This window comes from Pipistrellus kuhlii, unplaced genomic scaffold (genome assembly GCF_014108245.1).
Source record: "Pipistrellus kuhlii isolate mPipKuh1 unplaced genomic scaffold, mPipKuh1.p scaffold_m20_p_2, whole genome shotgun sequence".
NCBI lineage: Eukaryota > Metazoa > Chordata > Mammalia > Chiroptera > Vespertilionidae > Pipistrellus > Pipistrellus kuhlii.
The window spans coordinates 158,373,754-158,398,836 of NW_023425515.1; the positions used below are offsets into that span (position 1 = coordinate 158,373,754).

Below are 25,083 nucleotides of genomic sequence, written 5' to 3' on the forward strand. Positions count from 1 at the left end.
TCAGCATTCTCTCCCAGGCAGCCAGCAGACATAATTATTTGTCCATTGCACATCAACACCTGGATAATTGTGAGGTAGAATTCTTAGGAAAATAAGTTCTCTCTGTGGATGGGCTTTGAAATCCCTCCCCCCACAATCTGTTCTTAAATTGGACAACCTAACAGACAATAGGACGCTTGCAGCAGGGGACAGAATCATGTTGGACAGGCTGGAAAACACAAACTCTCCTTGAAATTTTCTTCATCGAGATGGATGGCCTGGTGTTTCAGACAGATACACAGAAGCGGGGGGAGGTAAGGGGGAAGATCTCAATGCAGGCACTGTGTTAATAATTCATAAGATGATCCCGCTGCCTTCAGAAAGGAACATCCTGTTCCTAATTGCACCTTTATTCCCAGACAACCAAACAGAAAAATGTTCCCTAACAGCTGGGACCATTACTCCCGTGGCAGTATGACTTTGCTGCGGTTAGCTTTGGGCCACTGGTGCTTAATGTGAAATATATTAGGAGGGGAGGAGGCAGGCAGTGAATATTTACTGAATGACTGCCCTGTCCCAGGCAGAGTGCAAAGAACAGAACGTATATATTCTCCTGTAATGCTAATTGTCCTAGAGAGGAGTGCAAATAACTACAGCATTGTGCAGGTGGAGTGTTTGACACTCAGAAAAGTTAAGGACTTTCCCAATACCACACACACACACACACACACACACACACACAAAGTTCCAGAGCTACTGCAACACCTCTGACTCCAAAGAGTCAGGCAACTGTGTCCCTCTTACTAGCAGTGTGGCCTTGCCGCAATGGCCTCAACTCCCTGTGTCCCAGTCCCCTCCTTTTCTGAATGAGTATCAGCTTCATCACCAAGATGGCAGTAAGCTTCAAGGGGACCCTTTCTGAAAATGGGACCTGCTTGTTCGTCCATAAGACATCTGCTCATATAGCTATGACACAAGGTGAAGAGTGGCAAATGCTATAGCAGAGTATCTAGTGAGGTCACCAGAGACTCCATAGCCTAATGGTTCAAAGCATGATGGTTAAAGGCATGGAAGTTTGCATAACACTTGGCTTCAAATTCAGGCTGTGAGAGTTGAATAGACATTTCCCCAAAGAAGGTATGCAAATGGACAATGAGCACATGAAACAGGCTCAATGGCAATTGTCCCCAGGAGAATGCAAGACAAAACTCTAATAAAATGCCACCTAAGGTCCATAGGATAGCTAAAGTGGAAAAGAAAGAAAGGGTTGTTGGCAAGAATACCTGGCAGAGAACCTTCCTACTTTGCAGGAGAAGCTGTAAGCTGGTAAGGCCACTTTGGAAAAACGGTTGGATAGGTCCTAAAAAGTTAGCCATGGACTTACCAACGATTTCCCTCATGTGTTTAATACAAAGAAAAGAATTGAAAAATACCCCCCAACAAAAACAGATACATAAATGTTTGTAGCCACATTATTCACACTAGCCCCAAAACAGAAACAACCTAAATAACCATCAATTGATGTGGTATGTCCATACAATGAAACATTATTCAGCATATAAAAGGACTTGAGGTTGAGATACAGCTGTAACATGCAGTTACCATGAAAATGAGATGTCAAAGTCCACATGTTATATGCCCCTATTTATATGAAATATAACTTGCCCCTACAATAGGCACTTTCTATGGAGAGAGAACATAGACTAGTGGTTGCCTAGGTCTGGTGGGTTGGGAGGACATAGGGAGCATTGCTAAGGGATACAGGGCTTCTTTAGAGGATGAAGAAAGTGTTATGAAGTTAGCTAGTAGTGATGGTTCTTTAACTATGAATGTATTAAAGCCACTGAATTGTATAATTTTTTTTAAAAAAATATGTTTTATTGATTTTTTACTGAGAGGAATAGAGAGGGAGAGAGAGTTAGAAACACTGATGAGAGAGAATCATTGATCAGCTGCCTCTTGCACAAACCCCATTGGGGATGTGCCTGCAACCAAGGTACATGCCCTTACCGAAATCAAACCTGGGAACTTTCAGTCTGCAGGCCAGCGCTCTATCTACTGAGCCAAACCAGTTTCAGCTGAATTGTATACTTTAAAAGGAGAATTGAATTGGAATGGGAGGTATATGTCAACAAAGCAGTTATTTTTATAAAAATCAGGCTATGCTGTTGATGTTGAGTGTTGGTGTTATCCCCTGTAATTAAGGGCTCGTTACAGAGTCTAGCTCAAAGAGCTGTATGAGGATTAAATAGCAGGCTGTAGGTGAAACTCTTGGCTCAGTGTCCGGTTTAGGTTTAGTCCATGCTTGATAACAGATAGCGATGATGTTAATGTTTTTCCTTAAATATGTGGCCTTTCTCTTGTCTATCCTAAAACATAGGGTCAGTGGTGCTTTCAGTGAAATAAGTTGGGGATGCATGATGAATTGGGATGTGTGAAAACTGACCCTCTCTCTAACATCCTCAAATAGGCTGTGCCTCTTAAGGTACAGCCTTATGGCTCTAATAGCTTTATTTATTTCTTAACTAATACAACTGAGACCTTGCTGAAGATATGATCATGAAAAATTACCCTTTTAATGGTGGAGCATTTAATGAGAAACTGGATTATCTAGTGCATAAGTGCCCTTCATACAAATTAGCTTGGCCCTGGGTCCTAATCTAAATTGGGTTTCCCCACTTTCCTCTAAATGGCCTAATATTTTCTTATTAATCTCTGCCCTTATTCACCTGATCTGGCTCTGCCTCCTCTTATGAAGCCTCCTCCTTGGCAGAGATCTGGCCCTGACAAATGTTTCCTGAGTCTGCCTTTGTGTCTGATTCATGGGCAGTTTTTAGACATGACATGCAGGCTGGAAACTGTTCCATTATTAGGCTGTTTTTCCAATGGAGTTTTTTTGTTGTTGTTGTTAATCCTCATGTGAGGATAATTTTCCATTGATTTTTAGAGAGAGTGAAAGGTCAGTAGGGAGGGAGGGGGAGAGAGAGAGACATTGATGTGAGACATACACATTGATTGGTTGCTCCCCAATCGAACTTGCAACCCAGGTAAGTGCCCTTGGCTGGGAATCGAATCTCTGACCCTTGGGTGCTCAGGCGGACTCTTACCCACTTAGCAACACTGACAAAGGCTTTTAAATGGAGGTTTAATGCTGCCAGTGTACTGAGTATCAATAGTTTTGGGCCAGGTAAAAGATGGAGCTTTATAGGAAGTTGGGGAGATGAGAAAAAATTCATCATAGTGACTATGAGAAAGGGCTTAAAAACAATGAACATAAGCAAAACCACCAGTGTGGGCTCCAACATCAAATAGATCTGGGTTCAGGTTCCACTTAGTGAATTTACACAAGTTGCTTAATCTATAATACCTGAATAATAGCACCCACCTTTAATATTTTTTTTCTGGGACTAAACAAGTTGGTGCACATATATTATTAGTTTCCACATATAAGTGAGATCATGTGATACTTGTCTTTCTCTGACTGGCTTATTTCACTTAGCATGATACTCTCCAGGTCCATTGATGCTGTCTTAAAAGGTAAAAGACAGGGGGAGGTGACCTGTATCACCCTGGGCCCTATTTAGCTAGATGTCCATAGAGGGTATATCATAGCAAATGTTCTTCTCTTTGTTTGTAGCTTCATTCTCTGACCCCTGTCCTCACTGAAATCCTGGAGACTTAATTTTTACATTGATTACAATTCCTCACTAATTTTTCATGTGTTATATTTGCTTTATGGACTATTATTCAAAGACTTGAATATACTAGGAGTCAGCAAAGATTCAGTGGGAAAAACACCAACGGAAGGTTGGGGACCATAGGTCAACCTGGCTCTGCAGATCTTCCTCCTATGTGCTCTCCGGCCCTCATAGGGAATCTTCCACATGCTTCTTTTACTGGGCCACCAAACTGGTAGCAGCTACCTGTGATAGAAAACTTAACATCTGAATACATGCTTTGCACATACTATCTCATTTAAGTTACTATTCTTAACAGCTCTGGAAATAGAAATTTAACCTTCATGCAATGGACAAGGAAATTGAGGCTCAGTAGATAGGTTAGTTGGTTTGCAAGGGAGAGAGTCATAGTTTAAATGAGGATGTCTGACTCTAAATATGTATCTCTTACATTCCCTGCACAAGGCATTTTTACTTGTAGTCACCAGAAACTTGAACTTCTGTGGGCATAGATTTTGCCTCATTTACCTGTTGTCAGTGAGTAACAGCACAGAGATGCTCAGTAAGAGATGAATGAATGAAATGCAAGTCATGGTTTGTCTATTGAAAAGTATTGTACAATGGTTAGTTGTTGTTGTTGTGTGTGGGTTTTTCCCTATTTTAAGCATTTTCTCAAATAATTCTCAATCCAGCCTTATGGAAAGGCCTTAGTTTTGCACACTGTAAGGTTACATAGAGCGAAATGGGATGAGTTATCATTAATGCCTTCAGCTCTAAGTGTCTGACTGTTGAGGGAAGGCACGAGAGAGGGGGAAGTTGATGATATTTCAAGAGATGAAGAGCAAAAGGCATGGCATTCCAGGTTTTTAGAACCACATATGCAATGCCCCAAACTGTGATTAGTTTGAAGAGGTTAGACATCTGAATTCCAGCCCTAACCAGTTTGGCTCAGTGGATAGAGCATCATCCTCAGACTCAAGGGTCCCAAGGTTAGATTCTGGTCAAGGGCATGCACCTTGGTTGCGGGCACATCCTCAGTAGGGGTGTGCAGGAGTCATCTGACCAATGTTTCTCTCTCATTGATGTTTCTAAGTCTCTCTCCCTCTCCCTTCTTCTCTGTAAAAAAATCAATAAAATATATATTTTTTATAAAAAAAATTGAATTCCTATGTAGTCATATTTTTTTCTGACTGTGTAAACTTGGATAGGCTACCTGGATTCTCTGACCTTCATCTTGATCATCTGGGAAATGGATATGGTTGGCTTATTGTGAAGAATGGGGATACAGTTTATAAAACATTTTATATGCATAAGTACTCAGTTCACAGTTACTTTACTGCTCATATTTTATGTGGATATGTTTGAACTTCTGGCTGGTGTGTTTTAGCAAAATATTATGTTAATAACAGTATGCTATTGGGAAAGCCTGTTGCAAGCCTTTAGACTTCCACACAGCTTCCATATCAAGTAGTATTGAAGTCTATTTCAGGACACACATGGGTTGACAGAAGAGAGATTGTAAAACCATTTTTTATTATAATTGTCGTGGGTCATTACTTGATACAAAGCAATTACTCTGGAGTCTCACTATGAAACAGCCCATGGAATTGGGTATAAGGAGGATCTTGGATTCTGGCCAAAGTCATATTAAATGCTAGAAATGCTGAAGGAGCTCAGTGCTAAGAATGTCAGTGGGTGATTATCATTTATTGAAAACCTAGTATATAGCAAACACTGCACTGGGTACTTGACACATGTTGCCTGATTTGTTTACCTTGCTGCCCTTTTGGGGTTGGTTATTCTTCACTCTCTTTTTTCTTCCTGAGAAAACAAAGGCTGAGAGAGGAGAAGCAGTTTGCCCCAGGGTTTGAAAGGGGAGCCAAAATTTCCGTCCAGGAGTACTTCCGTGTTTTTCTACTTGGTCTTGTGGTTTGACTTTCCTAGAACACAGTGAAGCCAGAGAGCAAACCTCGGTGCCGTGGGTATTCAAAGCCATCAGGCCCTGAACGCCTCCGTCTCTGAATCCTGCTTTCCTCTGTTTTTAGGTCAGGATCGCAGCGAAGCCACTCTGATAAAGAGGTTTAAAGGTGAAGGGGTCCGGTACAAGGCCAAACTGATTGGGATCGAAGAGGTTTCGGCGGCTCGGGGAGACAAGTTATGTCAAGATTCCATGATGAAGCTCAAGGTGCAGTGCGAACATTTTACTTTAAGTATTATGAGTTTAATATGGCTGAGAGAAAGAAATGATTGCACAGTCATTATGGTAAAAATGTTGTTTACTCATTTATTAGTAAATTATTTACTCATTTGTTGAGGCACTGATGAATCGCTGCCTTTACTCATTTTGAAGGGATTTCACTCATTCAGCAAATGTTCATTGAGCACCTCCTATGTGGAGGCATTTTATTTGGCCCTGTTTAATTATTTTATTTTCACATTTCATTCAATTATATCTTATTCACGCAATGCCTGTGAAAAATAAAAGTAAAATCGTCAAATTATAGTGTCTCAGATTTTATAAATTTTCACCACTTTTTAATGAAATTTATAGATTTTACTGTATGATAAATATGGTAAAGATGCTATCATGATAATAAAGGCATACTATGCTAATTAGACCAGATGTCCTTCTGGACAACCTTCCATAGGAAACTGGGGCTGTGAGGAACGCCCTGGTCCCAGGTGCCAGAGGGAAGCCGGTGCCAGCTGCCTGGAAAGGAAGGCCTACTCTTGCATGAATTTTGTGCATCAGGCTTCTAGTGTTAAGATAAAAGCTACTTTTATTCATTTTTGTAACTAATATTAATGTCCTCAAGTACTTTATAAGAAGGGGAAATATTTTCTAAGTAATATGTAACCAGATATTAGAATATGGAGAGATCATAAAGAGGTTTCTTATTTTAAATGCTTTAAAGAAACCTTTTTATTGAAATGCTAAGAAACTGGGGGGAAATTTAATATGCAAAATTTTGATATTTAAAGGTCTCTTAACATACAAACATGAAATGTTTTGTTCCTAGATTATTGTATCCAAGTTTTTTTTGTTTTTGTTTGTTTGTTTTTTAATAATATCAAATAGCTTTAAAAATAAAATAGTTTGGCTCAGTGGATAGAGTGTTAGCCTAAGGACCAAAAGGTCCCGGGTTCAATTCAGGTCAAAGGCATATTCCTGGGCTGTGAGCTCCTCCCCAGACGAGCCCTGGTCTGGGATTTTGCAGGAGGCAACAAATTGATGTGTTTCTCTCGCATCTCTGTCTTTCACTCTCTCTTCCACTCTCTCTAAATATTAATAGAAAAATATCCTCCCGTGAGGATTTAAAAAATATTAATAACAAAAATACGTAAAAATAAAATGATTTAGCAACAATTCTGTAAAATATCTTATACATTTAAAACATATTTTTACTGATTATAGAATTCACAAAAATGTTCATTATAAAATGTTTTCAAAATACAGAAAAGTATTAGGAGGAAAATTGAAATGATCCTCAATCCCACCACACAAAGAAAATTAGTGTCAACATTTTAAAAGTGTGTGATTTATAATGTTTTTGTGTTTTATATACATTATATGAAATATATATATATGTTTAATATAATTGGAATAACTATACAATTTTATATTCTGCTTTTTTCTCATCTGACAATAATATGTTATGAGCACTTTTAAAATTGTCTTCAAATTGTCACTGACGATACAGCTTGGTCAGTATAATTTTTTTTTTTAAATATAAGAAAAAAAAAAGCTGGCCAGGGCCTAAAAGTATTAAACAGGACAGTATTTGCAAAACCCGTTTCTCTAATATTTGCTTAATAAATCACAGCTGTTATTTGTTTATACTATAAAATTTTCTCAGCAGTTTGACATGTATATTCAATGCTATGTCTTCCTAAAGTTTGAATGTAGGAATCATCATTTTTAAAGCCTTTTAATTTTCTAAACTATATATCCATTATTTTCTTTTTCTTTTTCTTTTTTGCTGTTGCCATAAGCAAACTTTAGTTGAACAATTATGTGGCTATTGATTGTAAGGTGTACTAGAAAAAAGACATAAAAGACACCCAAATTGTGATTTCACAGGTTATCACCTTGGAAGAGGTTAATGTATCTTTTTTGATAATTAAACAATATTCTGAGCTTTGAGGGAAGTGCAACAATGAGCCCTCTTCTTTTGCCAAGTTCAAATCTGGTTGACAAATAAAATAGACAAAGGAATCTGGAAGGAAGAATTCTAAATTCCAGCTTTCTAACTGATAAGTGCTGCTCTGGAAAACATGATGTACATACATGGGCATAGTGGATATCCTTGGAAGAGACAGATTATCCCACTTGAGTTATAGGGAATTGGATAACCGCAACCCTTCCTATTTTCCTCATCCCCGATGCTGCTCCAGAGCAGGACCTTAACTCACTCATGAGATCAGACCGGAATGCAACCTCACTGCCAGCAGGCAACTTGCAGAGAGAACCCAGAAGAGACTGAACCATGTCTGCTGGGCTTCTCTCCAAACTTCTCAATCAGGTAGAGCCACACCTGCTTCCCACAAAGATCTTAATGCAAGGTGGGGAGAAAGGCCAGTATCTTGATTCTTGCCAAAGTCCCTCCTTACTGAGTTTGAGGCCAGGCAGATAGAGATTTGCTCCTGACAAATGTTGATTAAAATACATCAAGGTCACCCATGATCTGGTTTCTACCCAGAGTCACAACCTGCTGATGAGAAAGGATCTGATGCATCCCTCTCCCTTTCCCCCATCGCCAGCATCCATCCTGGTAGATAGCTACTCAGCAGGCATCTATCACAGGGTGCCCCACTGGCCCAGTGGCCTTTATGGAAGAACCAAGGCCAATGTGGACATGAGGCAGGAGTCGGCTTATGCTCCCTGAAGGGTCACATAATGTGGGCCACATTAACTGGATCAAACTTGATGATGCTGATGATGACTGCTGACCTTATACGTGTGTGTGTGTGTGTGTGTGTGTGTGTGTGTGTGTGTGTGTGTGATCTGCAATGAAGTGTCCCATCTGGGTTTTTTTTTATTTTTCTTATTTTTTTTTAAGTGTCCCATCTGTAAACCTTCAGCGTGGAGGGGCTCCCAGACCCCTGGAAGTATGTCCTACTATACACACTCCTTTCAGATCTGCTGAATTTGAGGGGTTTTGATTCATGACAATTGTGTTTCATTATTTGCAAGTTGCCAAGAAGAATGTTGACATTTCAGTCCCAGTGGTCTTTCTTTGGGAAGCACAGAAACATAAGCGATCGAGTCGTCCTCTGGCCACCTGCCCAGGAAAGAGGGAGACAGAGAAGTACAGAATGCCTCTTAGCATTGCCAAATGGCCCACTTGTTCACGGCAGACCATATGAGCAATGAAAATAATTCTGTATTTCTTTGCTAGGCTCTCTGAAGCTGGTGCCTTTCCTTGTTGTAGAGTTTGCTCTTGGATTTGAGAAATTTGATATGGGGTTCACACTGTGAGTCTGAGTGAGCCATTGCCTGTCTACCAACAAATCACTGTCATCACCATATTTTAATTTTAGGGTCAGCAAAGTACTTCAGTATACATTATCTCTTGATCATGTGAGATAGTAGCCTCCCAGTCTTGTAAATAAGAAATCTGAGGTTCATGGTCATTAAAGGATTTGATCCAGATTCTTTGTTTAACCTTCATTTAGGCCAGAATTCAAATGCAGATCTTCAGAAAACTAATGTTTGACAAGACATAGTTTAAGGCTAAATAATATTCTCAAAATGTATATGTAAATGTATATATATTAATTTCAGAGAGGAATATAGAGAGAGTAAGAGATATAAACATCAATAATGAGAGAGCATCACTGATCAGTCACCTCTTGCACTCCTACCGGGATTGAGCTTGCAACCCGAGCATGTGACGTTGACTGGAATTGAACCTGGGACCCTTCAGTACTCAGACTGACACTCTATACACTGAGTTAGGGCAATAATATTCTCTTTTGATCTGCATTTAATCTATCTTGGTTCCCCTCCTAGATTTTAAGCACATGGGATTGCTTGCTACTATCAATATTAGTACTAATAATACTGGTAACTTAGTTGCTGAGTTCTCCCTTCACACCTTGCAAAATGCAGATGTGCATGCTCACTTAAAAGCTCTAGCATCTTTCCAAAACTGGTTTGGCTAAGTCGATAGAGCATCAGCCTGCGGACTGAAGGGTCCCTGGTTCAATTCCGGTCAAGGGCATGTACCTTGGTTGCAGGCACATCCCCAGTAAGGGGTATGCAAGAGGCAGCTGATCGATGTTCCTCTCTCATCAATGTTTCTAACTCTTTATCTTCCTCTCTATAAAAAAAATCAATAAAATGTATTTTAAAAAAAGCAAAGAAAAAAAAAAAGCTCCAGCATCCTTATGAGGTGAGAGGTGTGATTAGTCTCATGTCAAAGTTCTCTTTCACAACTAAGTCCGGAAGCAGGTGGCCCCGCCTATCTATTTTCAGAACATCTTTGACATGCCTGTAGTATATTGTGTAGTCCATTTATTTCACCTGTGCTTCTCCTCACGTCCCTTACAGAGTGCTATTACAGAAGGAACTCCAGTACTGGAACCTGAAAAATTACTGTATTCTCTAGTTCTTATATTATGTTCTTTGAGGTTTGTGGTGGTCACTTGTCCCTTGACCTATGTTTCCTCAGATGTGAAATAAGGGAGGTCATTCTTACAGCCCATGATTGCCATATGGGCTATATTGTATATCACATCAGAGAAGTTCTACATAGTGGGTACCCAGGAAAATGTTCGACTCCCTAATTTCCAGGTTTCTAGCTGTGACTTCCTAGGTCAGGAGGCTAATCCTAGGCACAGAGCCCCAAAAGGCACCTGCTTCCACATTTTTGGCCTCTCCAGCTGGCGCTGCCCCGGGCCTCTGTGAGTTCCACGGAGCAGCAGTGAATCATCCTGTGGAGATGAGACTCAGAGGCAGCACATGCTGTGTGGTGGCAGGCGTGCTGCGACTTGTAGCAATTTTTCAGAGTTTGACTCAGGGTCTTGTCTCTTAGGAAAAGCGTGTTCAATAAATTTGGAGTTTTATTTCCCCAAAGACAGCATCACGTGGATAGCCTTTCTTGTTTCCATTTGTCATGTAAAGTGCCCGTCAGTGGCCCAAGACAGAAATGCTCCTGGAACATGTATGCCTGCTCCAACCACCTTCTTTATGTTCCCCCCTATTCCACCAGGGCATTGGTGATAGCTCAGTAGAACCAGGACACAAAGGGGAGCAGTGCCTAGCCAGCACCACTGTGGGCCGGGCATTATTGCTGTTGGATGTAGCAGTAATTCTAAGTGCGAGGGGCTGTGAGGACTGTTTTGGAGAGACACATTGAAGCTAATCTTCCTGAACCAAAGTGTAGCCCTCTCTGCCCTCTGCCCCACAATGTCCTCACCCAGGAAACAGTTAAACAAGAAGATGGGGCACCCCTCCCTTTGATACTGTCCTTCCAGTCCTTCCATTTGTGATGGGGCTACTTCATGTTCTCGCTCTGTGTGTGTCTGGCTACTTGAGGTTGAAGGTTAGGCAGAAGAGGGCTGGCAACATAAGTTATTTTACTCCAAATCCAGCCAAGAACACAGTTTTCAAAGTCAGATTTTCCTGGGTTCAAAGCCTGGCTTGTTCATTGCCAGAGCGAGGGGCGGTCGCTTCAACCTTTTGAGTGCCCGCTTTATTCCGGGCTCTGTTCTCAACACTGGGCATGTAGAATGAACAAAACCAAGTTTCATGAACAGTTGAGCTTTTGTTCTGTTGGGTAAAGACAGCCAGTCAGCAGATGAATACGTATCTCAGATGGTGGTAAGTGCCATGAAGAAGAGACGTTGGGGGAAAGAATGAGACAGTGTTTGGCAAGGAGGATGGAGGGTTCAGAGACCATATCTCTGATGGAGAGGCATCATACAGAAATAGGATTCCCTTGGGATTGCAGACACAGACTTTGACCATTCCCCCAGGTCCTTAAAATCACTCCTCAGTAAATCATTGGGAAAACAAGCAGTGTGGTGAGGACTTCAGGGACCTTTGAATAGGACATGGGTGTTAAAGAGACAGAGGACTTAGTTTTGAGGATGAGTCCTTCTCTTCACCTATTTCCTGGGCAGTTATTGGAGGTAGAATCTTATGTCAGCATGTATCAGTTCCAGACGCTGAAGGAGGAACCCTGAGTAAGGTCATAGGAATGTGTCAGCTTGCTAGAAAAAAAGACAACATATAGAAATATGTCTTTTCTCTGCACAAGAGACTTCAGAGCTCAATTGTATAGTATCAGCTTTTTTGTTCCCCTAACTCTGCCATCTCAGAAGTTTCTAGGCATCATTTTCTCATCTGTCAATCTGTCAGTTGGGAGATTGGGACTGATTAGTTTTAAGGTTTTTCTTTGGCTCTAACATCTTGCACATCTGTGAATACAGAATAAGAGGCACTTAAGAATGAGTGGACAACTTTTCAGGTAGTGAAATTCCCACTTGTAGGCACCTAAACAGTTACTGGGACATAAATTTTAAGGGACAATCATTCATTTACCAGAAGTTATTTTTTATTACATCCCTGCAATGTATCAGACATGGGGCTAGGAACTTGAAATAAAATGATATTTCATTATCTTGGCCATGCCAGGAAGGTATTTACACTTGCGGAAGTGGAACTGAGAGGTGAGTAATTTGTCTGAGGTCACAGAGAGCTAGGAGTATACTCCAGATGGTCTGAGTATTTTTAATTTCCAATGGGAGGATGATCAAACAACCCCAAGAGAATGAACGCCCCTGCCCTGTGCCTTCTGGTTGTGTTGATTGCTCTCTAACCTCAGTTGTTCTCAAAGACTGATGTTGAGCTTTTACTCTTCTGAAAACAGCACGGACGACTTTTATCTCTTGGAAATATGAAATCAGTACTATTTTAGACTTCATTATGCCTAAAAGCCCAAACCCACAACTGCTGAGAGTCGGGCTTCATCTCACCCTCTGCAGAGGCTAATGGTTAAGGCAGAGTCACCAGCAGCCCTTGAGTGTAAATCCCTAGGTGCGTCTTTATCCTCCAAATTGTAGCCTTATATGAATCCCATGCTTACCTATACTTGGCCACCACAGAGGCACTTTAAAAAGCAAGTGTCTTTACTCTTAACGTATATCGTATCAACTTCAGGAAACTCAGGATAGAACATTCATGGAACAATAATTTACAGAGACCTCCCTGTCCTCCGGGACTGTGCTGGGCACCTGAGAGAGAGCAGAAAGCAGAGCAGTGTCCCTACCTTTTATGACATTTACCTTCTAATTGACTCATATACATACCTTTAGTTTATAAAACATTTGAGAAAGTGTGGAAACAGATGTTTTGATAAATGGAATACTTCTGGTAAGTAAGCACTTTATTTGAACACCCAGGAATGACAGGGAAAGGAGTAGGGGAACATACAAAATGGCTGTGGGTAAATGTTTCAAACCATAAGCATCAACTCTGATCATCATATTTTTCCAAGCAAAAATTGAGACATGGGATAATTTGGCAATATTTTTTTTTATTTCCCTAATGTTCTCTGAATTGATTCCTATGAAAAGTTTCCCCAGAAGCATAATAAAAATAAAATATTTAAGAATCTATTCCATGACTCACCTTTATTGAATAGACTAAAACCATATGCAATGCAAAACCCAGCAAAGCTATTAATAAGAAGACCATACTGTGGCACCTCAAATTCTGAGCCGAGTACCTAGGCACAGAGTAGGTATTCTATAAATCTCGGTTAGCCAAAGGAGTCGGTGCTCAGATATCTATTTATACAGTGTTTGAACAGCGAGGAAAAGCATTCTCCGACAAAGTCAAGCAGATGCAAGCTCATCGAGTCGGGAAACCTGGAAGGAGCAGAGAGAAAGGCGTGTGCCTGATTGGTGGCCCTGCCTGATGGTATCTGACATGCCTTTGGGACCAGAGGGCATTTTCAAATGAAAGCACTAAAGTAAAAACCATGTCTTTCTTCTCAACAGGGCGTTGTGGCTGGCGCTCGCTCCAAAGGAGAACACAAACAGAAAATCTTTTTAACCATCTCCTTTGGAGGAATCAAAATCTTTGATGAGAAGACAGGGGTAAGTAAAAGGAGCATGTAGCATTGTGCAATTGAATCCAATGACAGATGTGCCCTTAAAAGCCTGTCTGCGCTGGGCAGGAATATCAAACGAGCATAAAAACACATAAAGCAGCTGACAAACTTGATCATCTGTGATCGTCCATCAAAGGGGTGCTCTTCCCGGACTTGGCCACAGTGCGGCTGCCCCATGTTTCTTAGCTTGTAATTGTGATAAAAGTGTCACCCGGTCCCGGGACTCTAATGGGAGATTGATGAGCTTTGAGGAGCGGTGGGCAATGTGATGGTTTAAGTTGGATTTCTTTGTGTGCTGGCAGCTTTAAGGACACCCGTCCTAGAGGGAGACGCATGGGGCTCTTTTGACTCAGTCAAAGCATCCAGATTCTCTTGAGTTTAACCTGTGGAACCGTGTAATTGCTGCAATCAAAAAGAATAAATGGAGTTTTCCATCTTAAAAAAAAATAAAATCTATCACTGCATGACCAGGAAGTGGAAGCGCTAATATGTTTGTTGAAGGAACCAAAGACATGGTTTTGTGTTCTCATCAGCCTCCCAGAGGCAATTAGCTCCCAGGTTCATCCCCAGGGCTTGTCTGACATTGCGGGTCCTGTGTATTGATGGTAAGGGAGAAACAAAAAAATAGTCTATGACCTGTTTTATTGAGAGGGCGAGCGTCAAATGGACATATTTGTCCTTTTACTCATGTATCCGCCTCCACTGAACTTCACAAGGTAATTTATCAAGCACTGAATAAATAATACTCTACTCGCCAAGTTAATTAACCTTTGTCATGTTGCATTATTTTTTTCTTCCCTTTGTTCTGACTCATACTAGGATAAAATGTCAGTAGTAGGGTGATGATTTCACAGTGGAAATGGATCTTCCTGAAGAAAAGTTACTCCTAAATAACCAGTCATGTGACAGATAAGGGCACACCCATGTTCATAGCAGCTCTATTCACAATAGCTAAATGGTAGAAGCACCCTCAGGGTTCCTTCCATGGATGCACAGGCAAGCCAAATGTGTATATATAGATAGTGGAATAATGTTCAGCACCAAAAGGAGACAAGTTCTGACACATGCTACAACATGGATGGACCTTGAGGACATTTTTCAAAGTGAAATGAGCCAGTCACAAAAAGATAAATTCTGAAGGAGTCCACTTACCTGGGTGGCTAGAGGAATCAAATTCAGAGACAGAAAGTACAATGGTGGTTGCCACGGCTGGTAGGGGTGAGGAGAGGGGGGGGCAGTGAAGCGTTAGTGTTGAATGGGGACAGAGTTTAAGTTTGGGTAGAAGATAGCAGTGCTGATGGAAGGCTGCAATGATCATACCACAATGAGAATGTGCTTTATGCCTCTTAAAAATGGTTAAAGTGGTAAATTTTATGATATGTATATTTACCACAATAAGAATAACTGGTAATAATAATAATGTCATTTTATTGAGAACATGCTATATACTAGGTGCATCTTAGTCACTTTACACACATTATTCAGTTTTCTCCTCACAAAGCCCTTTGAGATAATCATAACAATAGCTCCTTCATCAAGCACATAATATGTGCCACACATTGTTGTCAGTCCTTTGTAAGTACCCACCCATTTAATCCTCACGGTGACCATATGAGGTAGGCATATTGTTACCTCTGTTTTATAGTTAAAGGCATCAAAGAGAGAAAAGTTTATTAAGTAGCTGAGAAACAGTGGCTGTGGAGACAGGATTTCAACCCTGTCAGTCAATCTCAGGAGTCTTTTCACTTAACAGCATTGCACGTTCTCTCTCAAAATAAGTGGCTTTCTGAAGTTCACCAGCATGGAGGAGGCAGAACTGGGATTTAGCCTCCAGCTCTGACATAAGTCAAAACTCAACACAATTGACTTCTAGACAGAGAGAAAGGTGGGGCTATCTACCTGGGGCTGCCTCAGTAGGAGGGAGCTGAGAATGAAGATGTTAGCATCAGTAGTGAAGGAGCTTGAATGCTGCAGAGTAAAAGCCTAATGTAAGCCTCTCCTACCTTCCTGAAAGTATGGTTTTCCTTTTCCTGGGCAGACTATAGATTGGATACCAGTGCTCATTTTTGAACCACACATTTTACAAAGGATAAAGCAAATCAAAGACTGCCCTTATAAAGAAGACCAGGGCAGTTGGGGAATGGGAAACTATGCTGAGCCAAGATTTCTTCACACACACATGGCCTCATGGGATCCTGAATACACACAGGAGGCAGAGAGCCTTGGGCTTGGAGAAACGTAGAGGATATGGAGTCCTTATCATATTTTGTGGGAGGGAAGCAGGTAATTCAGATCAAGCCTGCGAAGGTTTCACAGTGATTCATATGCTGCTATCTTACATCATCATCTTTAGTCTCCGTACCAATCACCATGACAACTGGCCTAACCATAGGGACAGGAGTGAGGCAGAGTATCAGATGCTTTATCTCGTTTGGAGACATATTTTGAGGCCTTATTATTTTATCATGTATCCCACCACCAAGTAGGCTGTGCCCAGCTAACTCAAGTCCTAATCACTCAGTTCAGCTAATGAAGTAAGGTAGTTTATATTCTTTACATTTATCTAAAACAAACTCAAGGGTATCTACTTTGTCCCCAAAGGAAGATACCACCAAACCTTATAATACTAGTTTTGATTCACAACAGTGAAATCATTATTTCAGTCCAAAGCTATTGGGGCCTTATGGAAAAAAAATATCAGATCCCTAGTGGAGAATCAGATGGAAGGTAGAGTTCAGTGTTGTCTGTCTGGCTTAGTCCACTCTGGTTCTGTTTGAACGTTGGGCCTCTGTAACTCCTGCTTTTGTACCCTCACCTTGTTAATGTGCCTGAATATGAATCTGGGGAAGCTGGTGGAGGGGACTGAACATGTGTAAGCCTGAAGTGAAGACGACAGGGAGCAAGCAGGGTACCCCTTGTTAATGGTATTCATCTCTCTAAAGAGTTGTGTGGTAGAAGGTGGTGAATTGTTCTGTGTGACTCACGAATATCTGGTGATAGGAGTTTCTAGGAAGCAGTTTTGGTTTATACATAAGAATAATTTTCTACCACTCAGAGCTATTGAGCAGTTAGGTGTGGTGCCTTCTGTGCAAATGAGTTTATGGTGGCTGGGAATATTCAAGCAACCACCATAAGAAGGGAAATTGTGGAAGGGAGTTGAGTAGCAATAAAGTGTTGAGCCAAGTCACATCTAAGGTGATGACAATGTTTTTAAGAGTCTTTGTCTCTCTTAAAGTAAAACTCCTTTCAGTATGACTTATCTTCAGATAGAGGATTTACAAAACCTTCATTAGAGATTGTAAGCAGGAAAGATTTCTTAAACCTTTGTCATTGCCCAGCAGGGGACCGATTGAATTGTGCAGGGTAAGAGTCCAAGTGAAGTATTTTGTCCTAAATATCAAAGAAAAGGAAAACTGGGTCTTTGTTATTTGGAATTTCCAATTTTAGTTGTTTATCACGTCTGAAGTATTTCTGCTCAAGCTTGACTGCACTTTTTTTTTTTTTTAAATCAAGAAAAGAAACATTTGCAGAACGTGACAATAGCTAGAATTTTAAAATCCAAAAGCTGTCATAAAGTGTTTTGATCCCAATTAAAGAGACCCTTTACAGCAATTTACACCTTGTCTTAAACTTCAAAGGATTCTTGATCCCAATCTTTATATGAGTAAATTTTGTTTTATTATTAGCATGTTGCAGGGAATAAGTCAGTATTGAAAGCTGTTCCTATTTTCAGATACTGAGGCATTGGTACTATGTCAAAGGAATAGCGAGAAGGCAGAAGATGTCATATATAAATTCACTGTTTTTAGTGACATTGGAAGCAGTAGCAAATCGGGAAAGGTTTCATATCAGTATGTCACTGGGTCCTCAAATCAGACCAGTGGACACAGAGGCAAAAGGGAGTTTATGTTTATGTTGCAGATAAGGAAACAGGCTCTGCAAGTGTCCCTGACTTGCTTAGACTCAGAACAGAACTTCCAACCCCAAATCCTGCATTTCCAGGAAAACTCATTGAACTTGCTTATTGTCCCATTTACAGTTTTGTTCCATAGAATTATTATAATTTTATGCCATAAAAATAATCAACATTTCAGAATCCTAAAGAGAAGTCTGTTTCTCAAGAAGTCTGGAGGACAGTGGTCTGCATCATCTTCTAAGGATGATGTAGCATCTTGTTGCCACCATCCCATCCCATGTGCATTTTGCTTGTTCATTTGGTTTAGCCATCACTGATTTGGCACTGTTATGTGCACCATTCTAAGTGCATTGCAACAATTCAGTATAGATGCTGCTATTCTCACCATTTCACAGATGAATAAACTGAAGGCCAGATCATTTAAGTCACACAGCTACTAAGGGCAGAGCAAAAATTCAAACCCAGGTAGTCTGGCCCAGAATCCTTAATGCTAGTAAAATATTGCTAATTATAATGGACCTGCCTTAACAAAATACCATAACTAAGTTGCTTATAAACAACAAGCATTTATTTCTCACAGTTCTGAAGGCTGGGAAGTCCAAGATGAGGGCCCCACCAGATTCAGTGTCTTTCGAGAGAGCTTACTTCCTTAGAGGATGCCATTTTGCTATGTGTTCATGTGGTAGGAGGGTCAGGATGCTTCTTGGGCCTCCTATCTGAGGACACTAATCATATTCATGAGGGTCCCATCCTCATGACCCTCAAAGGCCCAACCTCTTAGTACCATCATCTTGAGAGTTAGAATTTCAACATATGAATGGGAGGGGTGCACAGAAATTTTGAGACCACAGCAACAAATTTTAGAAATGATTTCCTTTTCTATATATTAGAACAGATTCCATGTTAGCCCTGTCCTATTGTCACCATCATTCACTTTCTGATGAGCTTTCCTGAGTGACGACAAAAGGGTGGAGTTACAACAGTGATTGTCTGGTGGACAGAATGTTGGCAGTGGAACCAATACCTAGTCAGGCAGCAGCGTGTTGGATGCCTGTCTTGTGTCATGTGATGCTCTGTGTTCTGGGGAGTCACAGATGTATAATTAGTGGTCCTTATCCGAAGTGGTCACAGTCCAGTGCTAAAATGAGATTCACCGATTGAACTGACAGCTGCTTGAGATACAGGTGTGAATGGAGTTGTCAGTGCTCAGGGCATCAAGACTGGGCTGTCCCAAGAATATGAAGGAAGGCTTTTACAGAAAAGGGCTCACTGATTGGCTGTGGAGGAGTATGTTGGGGAGGACCAGATGAGCAAGATGGAAAGATAAAACTGTATTTCTAAATGCACAACTGTCTAAAAGAGAAAAATAATGTGTGCTCATTCATTCTTCCCTGGAGGGAATGTTCACTGAGTCCTAAAATGCACCGATGAACAGGGTGCATCTTTTTGTTCATCACGTTTATCTATCTGGTTAGCATAATAGCATCTACATGCTCAGTGATACTGCACAATTAATAGACTTAGTGCCTGAGGATTGGCAAATTTACACAGAATATGAAGGGCATGGCAGGGGAGAGGTGGAGAGTGGCCCATTATTATTATCCATTATAATAGAAGGTCATGGTGTTTTGAATGCAAGGGCTACACTTAAATTTCAGGGCTGATTTAATAATTTATTCTCTGATGCTCACAAAGCAGGAAGTAGAAAGTGTTCTTTTTCCTTCCTCCATTTCCTTATTTTGCCTTTCTTTCCTCTTTACAGTCTTTTCAGTCTATCCCATCTCCATGCTCTTTGTGAATTCTCTTCAGTGTTCTGGCTCCCATGTGCCTGACAACAGCCCAAGTTCCATTTTAATATCAAAGAGACTGAACATCTAAGGGGGAAAATTGGGTCACCGGATGTTTAGTATCTTGTTGGATGATATTGAATTTTAATTTATCACAATAAAAAATGAATTTATAGCTCAAAACCTGTTTTTAGAAGTTGGAACTGTCAGGAAGTGGCCTCTGTAAAATAATTGAGTCAGGGGTTAATCATGACAGGGAAGAAAAGATGCTCATATCATCCTAGAAAGTGAGACCATCTCTGCTCTCAGGCAGATTTGGTAAACTCAGAAATGAGATAGCTTTTCAGAAATGAATTATTATTATTATTTTTTTTTAATCAATTTTGGATTTAAAGAGGAAAAGAGGTAATGTTTTCTGTGTTAGCAGCTTTCAAATGCTTGGGCTCATTAAATTCAGTCCCCTAAGAACTCAACTAAGAAAATATTATTCCCATGAAACAGTTGAGGAAACTGAGACCATGAGAGGGTAAGGGACTTGCACAAAGCTACCTACCTAACAAATTGCAGAGTTGAGGACTGACCCCAGCATGCATGGTGGCTATATCCATGTTCTTTGCAATCTGTGGTGTCTCTCCCCTTCAATGGCACAATAGGGCCTCTGGTGAGCAAGTGACCATTCATTTGCTCCAGGGCAAAAGTCAAACTGCCCTTAGGGTTGTCATCATGCAGAATGGCCCTGTGACTGAAGGTTTATCATCTACTATTTGGGACTCTAAATGGATGTATGAGTCCCTAGGTCTCAAAGTTTCAGAGCCTAAATACACAGTGTGATGTGTGTACCTCATTTGCTTGTTCTCAGTGACTCTGTGTCCTCCTCTGAAAACACAGGGTCCTTCCCCAGGCTTTATCTTTAAGACCCAGATAGTAAACCTGTTGAGCCATATGATTTTTTTCAAATATTTAGTTTTGCTATTGGGATGGGAAAGCCACCACAGAAAATATATAAACAAATAAGCTGGGCTGAGTGCCAATAAAACTTTATTTATAAAAACAAGTAGCTGGCCCATGAGCTGTTGTTTGCTGGTTCTGCTCTATACAGTTATTAAGGAATCTTCTAGTTTTCTCCTTCTGACTTCACAATGAGCACTAGGAGAATAGGATGAGCACAAGCTAGAGACTGTTCTTTATCTCTGAGCATAGAAGTAGTGGGTGGGCATAGAAGTAGTTTTTATAAACCTTGAAGATAAATATTTAGCTATGAGGAATTGAATTAGTTATTGAACATTAATTGCCCAAACACTGCTAAGTACCTCATATATATTTTTGCCATTAGATTTATCTCTTTTTAAATTTATTGTTGAGAGTATTATAGATGTGCCCTCTTTCTCCCTCCTGTCCCCCTGCAGCCTGTTCCCACCCAGCCTCAGGCCTTCACAGCCCTACTGGCTATGTCCACAGGTAATGCATGTATGCATATAACTTCCTTGGTTAATCTCTTCCCATCCTTCCTTGCCCACTTCCCTCTGAGATTCATCACTCTGTTCCATGCTTCCATGTATCTGGATCTGTTTTGTTCATCAATTTATTTTGTTCATTAGATTCCATATATGAGTGAGATCATGTAATACTTTCTCTGATAGGCTAATTCTTCAGGTTCCTCCATGCTGTCGCCATTGAATTCCTGCAATCCATCTATTAGTTTTGTATTATTTATTATTTCCATCTTACAGATTAAGTGACTGAGGCTCAGAGAGGTTAGGTCACTTGACCAGGACTACTCTTACATTTTTACCCATTTATTCTTTGAACGAATATTCACTGAGGGCCTGCTGTGTGCCAATGAGTATTCTCAGGGAGTGCATACATCTGTGAGTAAAAAAGAAGGCCTGTACCTTGTGGAGTTTGCATTCTGATGTGGGGAGACAGAGAAGGAACTGTAGACATACATAACTGATGTGCTCTGGTTGAAAGTAGCAAGTGCTCTGGATAAAGAAAACAGCGAGGCAAGGTCGTGGCATTTCTCCACTGTGCTTTCTGCGTCCTTGCAGGCGCGCATTATAAATCACAAGTATTAACGCAATCTGAGAGTTGTGAGGGTCAACTGAGTAATGGAGAGAGACACTTCTGAAAATTCTCATCCATATCCCAGAAGCCGTTACACTTGATAAATCAGAGCTGTCCATTTGGGTGTCTCTGCTTTTATTTAGACAACTGAATGCTTCACATAGAGCCTGCTGTTTGTTATTTTTCTATCTCATGCACTTATTTTCTATTTTAATTTATAACTCACTTTCTATGAGTGTGCCTTGGTTATTTAGTAGGTACTTCTGTTTTTGCAAAGGCACTCCTTAAAAGAGTGTCTGTATAGAATTGGTGGTATAGTAGCATTTAGGGGCAGCACTAATACAATGGCTCAGTGCTTCTCTCAAGAATTTCTCAGCAGTGGCCTCAGATGGAGCAGCATTCATAATTCTGGGTGCAATAAAGGCATGTGTTTAACAGAAAGCAAGAGGCTGAGTCCAAGTGAGAGCCTCGTAAAATTCACCTGTCAGGGGAGAGGTTCTGTCTGAGGAAATGGACATGGAGAAACCTGTGGGCTACATGAGCTGTATCATGGGAAGTGGTGTGTGTTGATATCAGAAGGCCTGAATTTGAATTGTCATTCACTTATAGCAAGTGCAGGTGGAACTGAATGATAAAAACAACAATGGCAATAAGAGTGATGATAATAATAATGAAAATACTTAATGTTGTCCCAAATCTTGCTGGAAGTGCTTTCATACACCTTATTTCATACTTGTATAAATCACTGAACCTTTTAGTATCTCTCCTTTTAGTATTTGGAGTATGAGAGCAGCAATTAACTAGCCAGTCTTTACTACAGTCTTACAAAATAGAGGTATTGTCTTTTTTTTACATGAGATGATACTGAGGTTCTCTGAGGTGTGGTGCATTGCCAGGATGTCCATCACATTAGTTCATACCCCCAGTCTGCTGGCTGAAACAGGGAAACTGGTGTGTGAGTATGTCTTACATGGATGGTTAGATGTTACCTGGAACAAAACATTTCGGTGATTTCCTGGTTGACTTTGTTATCAGTTGCTACATTTAATGATTATATATATTTTTGTTGTTGTGAATCTTCACCCAAGGATATCTTTCCCATTGATTTTTAGAGAGCATGGAAGAAGGGAGAGTAGAAGAGACAGAAAAGGGGGGGAGAGGCAGAAATAGAATAACATCAATGCGAGAGAGACACATGGATTGGCTGCCTCCTGCATGTGTTCCAACTGGGGCCAGCAAGAGAACCCACAACCCAGATGTATGCACCCTTGACTGGGAGTTGAACCCAAGACCTTTCGGTGTGCAACCAAAACTCTAACCTCTGAGCAATACCAGCCAGGGCTGACTACATATGTTTTTAATTCTAATATTAACAGTGAGGTGAATCTAATGCCCTCGCGTTTTTATGTCCTATACACACAGTCCCTACTTCTTTCTTGCACCTTTCCCAGCTTTTCTATAAAATGGGGACATTTGCAAATATGAAAGGTAGGGAGAATTTTAAGTAAATAAACAAACAAAAATGCTAGATCAAGTAATATGAAGGAAGGGGGTCCATGGCTTGGTCATTCTTGTATCTCCCACCTTCTGGAACGTGATCAGTTCCCCGTAGCTATTTGGGGAATTGCACTGACTCCTTCATTTTAGAATCAAGCAGCCCCTGAGTCCCTTCCTTGTCTACCTGTGCCCACCTAGCACCCTTGGCCTTGGGGGCTGGCATCCAAGTTCTAGCAAAAGTTATCTCTTGGAGAAAGACAATGGCAGCTCCTTCCCCTCTGTTGGTGGCCTGCAGTAATACAACCCATCTTACTCCAGCCACTTCTGTCTTTCCCTGGTTCCTTTAACTTCTAGAGCAGTGGTTTTCAACAGGTTTGCCACAAGAATGTTTAAAACATGCAATACCTCCTTAGACTGTCAAATTTAAAAAATGACTATAGCTAACACAATAGCCATCCAGTGTGAATGAATCAAAATTATACATACTTTTTGGTCAGATTTGCAAAAGACATTTTTTGATGGGCCACAGAATTCTAGTAATTAATTCATGAGTTTCATGATTGAAAACAGTTGAAAATCACTGTCCTACATGAATAGGTTGGATGATATTATATTTATTAAAGTTTGCATATATATATTTAATCTCACTTATTATGTGACTGATTTTCCCTATTTTTCTTTTTTTCCCCCATCCCTTTTCTCCTCCTCTCATATACATGTAGATATAGTCACTTTTCTGTATTGCCACATGTATTTTCAAAGACTTAGTGAAATACCACTATGTATAAAATACAAATTTAACTTGAAATGAAAGAAGTATATTATGCAAATTGAGGAGAAGGTAAGATCTAATTGAGAGGAAGGAGAAAAACTAACATTTATTGAGTGCCTACTATGTTTTGAGCTCTATACTAATATATATATATATAAAAGCCTAAGCAACTGAACAACCAAACAACTGGTCCACTAGTTACTATGATGGGCACTGATCACCAGGGAGCAGATGCTCAATGCAGGAGCTTCCCCCTGGTGGTCAGTGCGCTCCCACAGCTGACCTCTCATGGCCCCTCTCCCCAGCCAACCTCCTGTGGCCCTGATCAACCCAAATCACCGGTCAGGCCGAGGCACAAACTTGTGCACTGGCTTCTACTTACTATATACAAGTTCCAAGAGGACATAAATTCTTACTTTCTTCCATCCATCTTGTGCACTGCCCAAATGAGTTCTTCCCAAGAGTGGGGTCCACACCTCAGAATTTTGATGGTTGGGCACCCTGGGTCCTGCCTGCCTGGAGCATTTGCAAGCATGTTTTGTCCAAAGGATGAAAGAGTTAGCCTAGCAGAGCTGGTGAAGTGAGGGATAACCTAGGAGTATTCTAGCTACTGTGCAATGAATTACACATACTGTCGCACTCAGTCCTTGCAATCACACTAGCAACTATGGGTATTACTAACCACACCCAGGAGCTTGGGGTTTGGAGGACAATAGATATGCTCTAGGCACTGGGGGCAAATGACAGGGACTTGATAGTCTGACTGGAGCGTGCAGCCTCACAGCCTGTGTGATGAGCCCAATGTCAGGTGCAGTTACAACTGTTTCAGCTGTGGGAAGCTGCTCTGCTGTGGCCTCGGCCACATGTTTCTATTGGGATCACTGCCATACTCAGCGTTCCTCCAGCTGCCTCAGTCACAGAGCTCAGGGATTTGCCTGCCAGACTGGATTTGACTTCTTTAACTATTCAGAAAATCAGGAGAGCTCAAATCTGCAAGAATTTACCAGGGAAACATGGTCTTAATATTTAAATACAAAATGCCTGCTCCTCCAGAGATTGAGGTCTGAATTTTTCATGATGTCTAAGAGATGTGCATACTGTTTTGAAATTCTGTATGTAAAATTGAGAAAATAAAGATTGTACTGTCAATTGTCTAAACTCAAGATGCTCATAACCTCACTTTTGAGGAAAAAATACTTCATCTTTTATATAAATGGGTCCGAGGGGAATGTCTGAGATTCCAATATGGTGATGCATCATCTTCTGACTC

General features: G+C 40.7%; 1 protein-coding gene across 12 annotated transcripts in view; it reads left to right on the plus strand.

Moving 5' to 3' along the window:
* DAB1 (DAB adaptor protein 1) overlaps window positions 1–25,083 on the plus strand; it is a 387,139-nt gene that overhangs the window by 252,443 nt on the left and 109,613 nt on the right. For all 12 annotated transcript variants that reach the window (XM_045584556.1, XM_036445795.2, XM_045584560.1 and 9 more), the window contains exons 3-4: window positions 5,702–5,841; window positions 13,665–13,763. In XM_045584556.1, coding sequence (XP_045440512.1) covers window positions 5,702–5,841; window positions 13,665–13,763 — 239 coding nt within the window. The remainder of the gene's footprint in view (window positions 1–5,701; window positions 5,842–13,664; window positions 13,764–25,083) is intronic.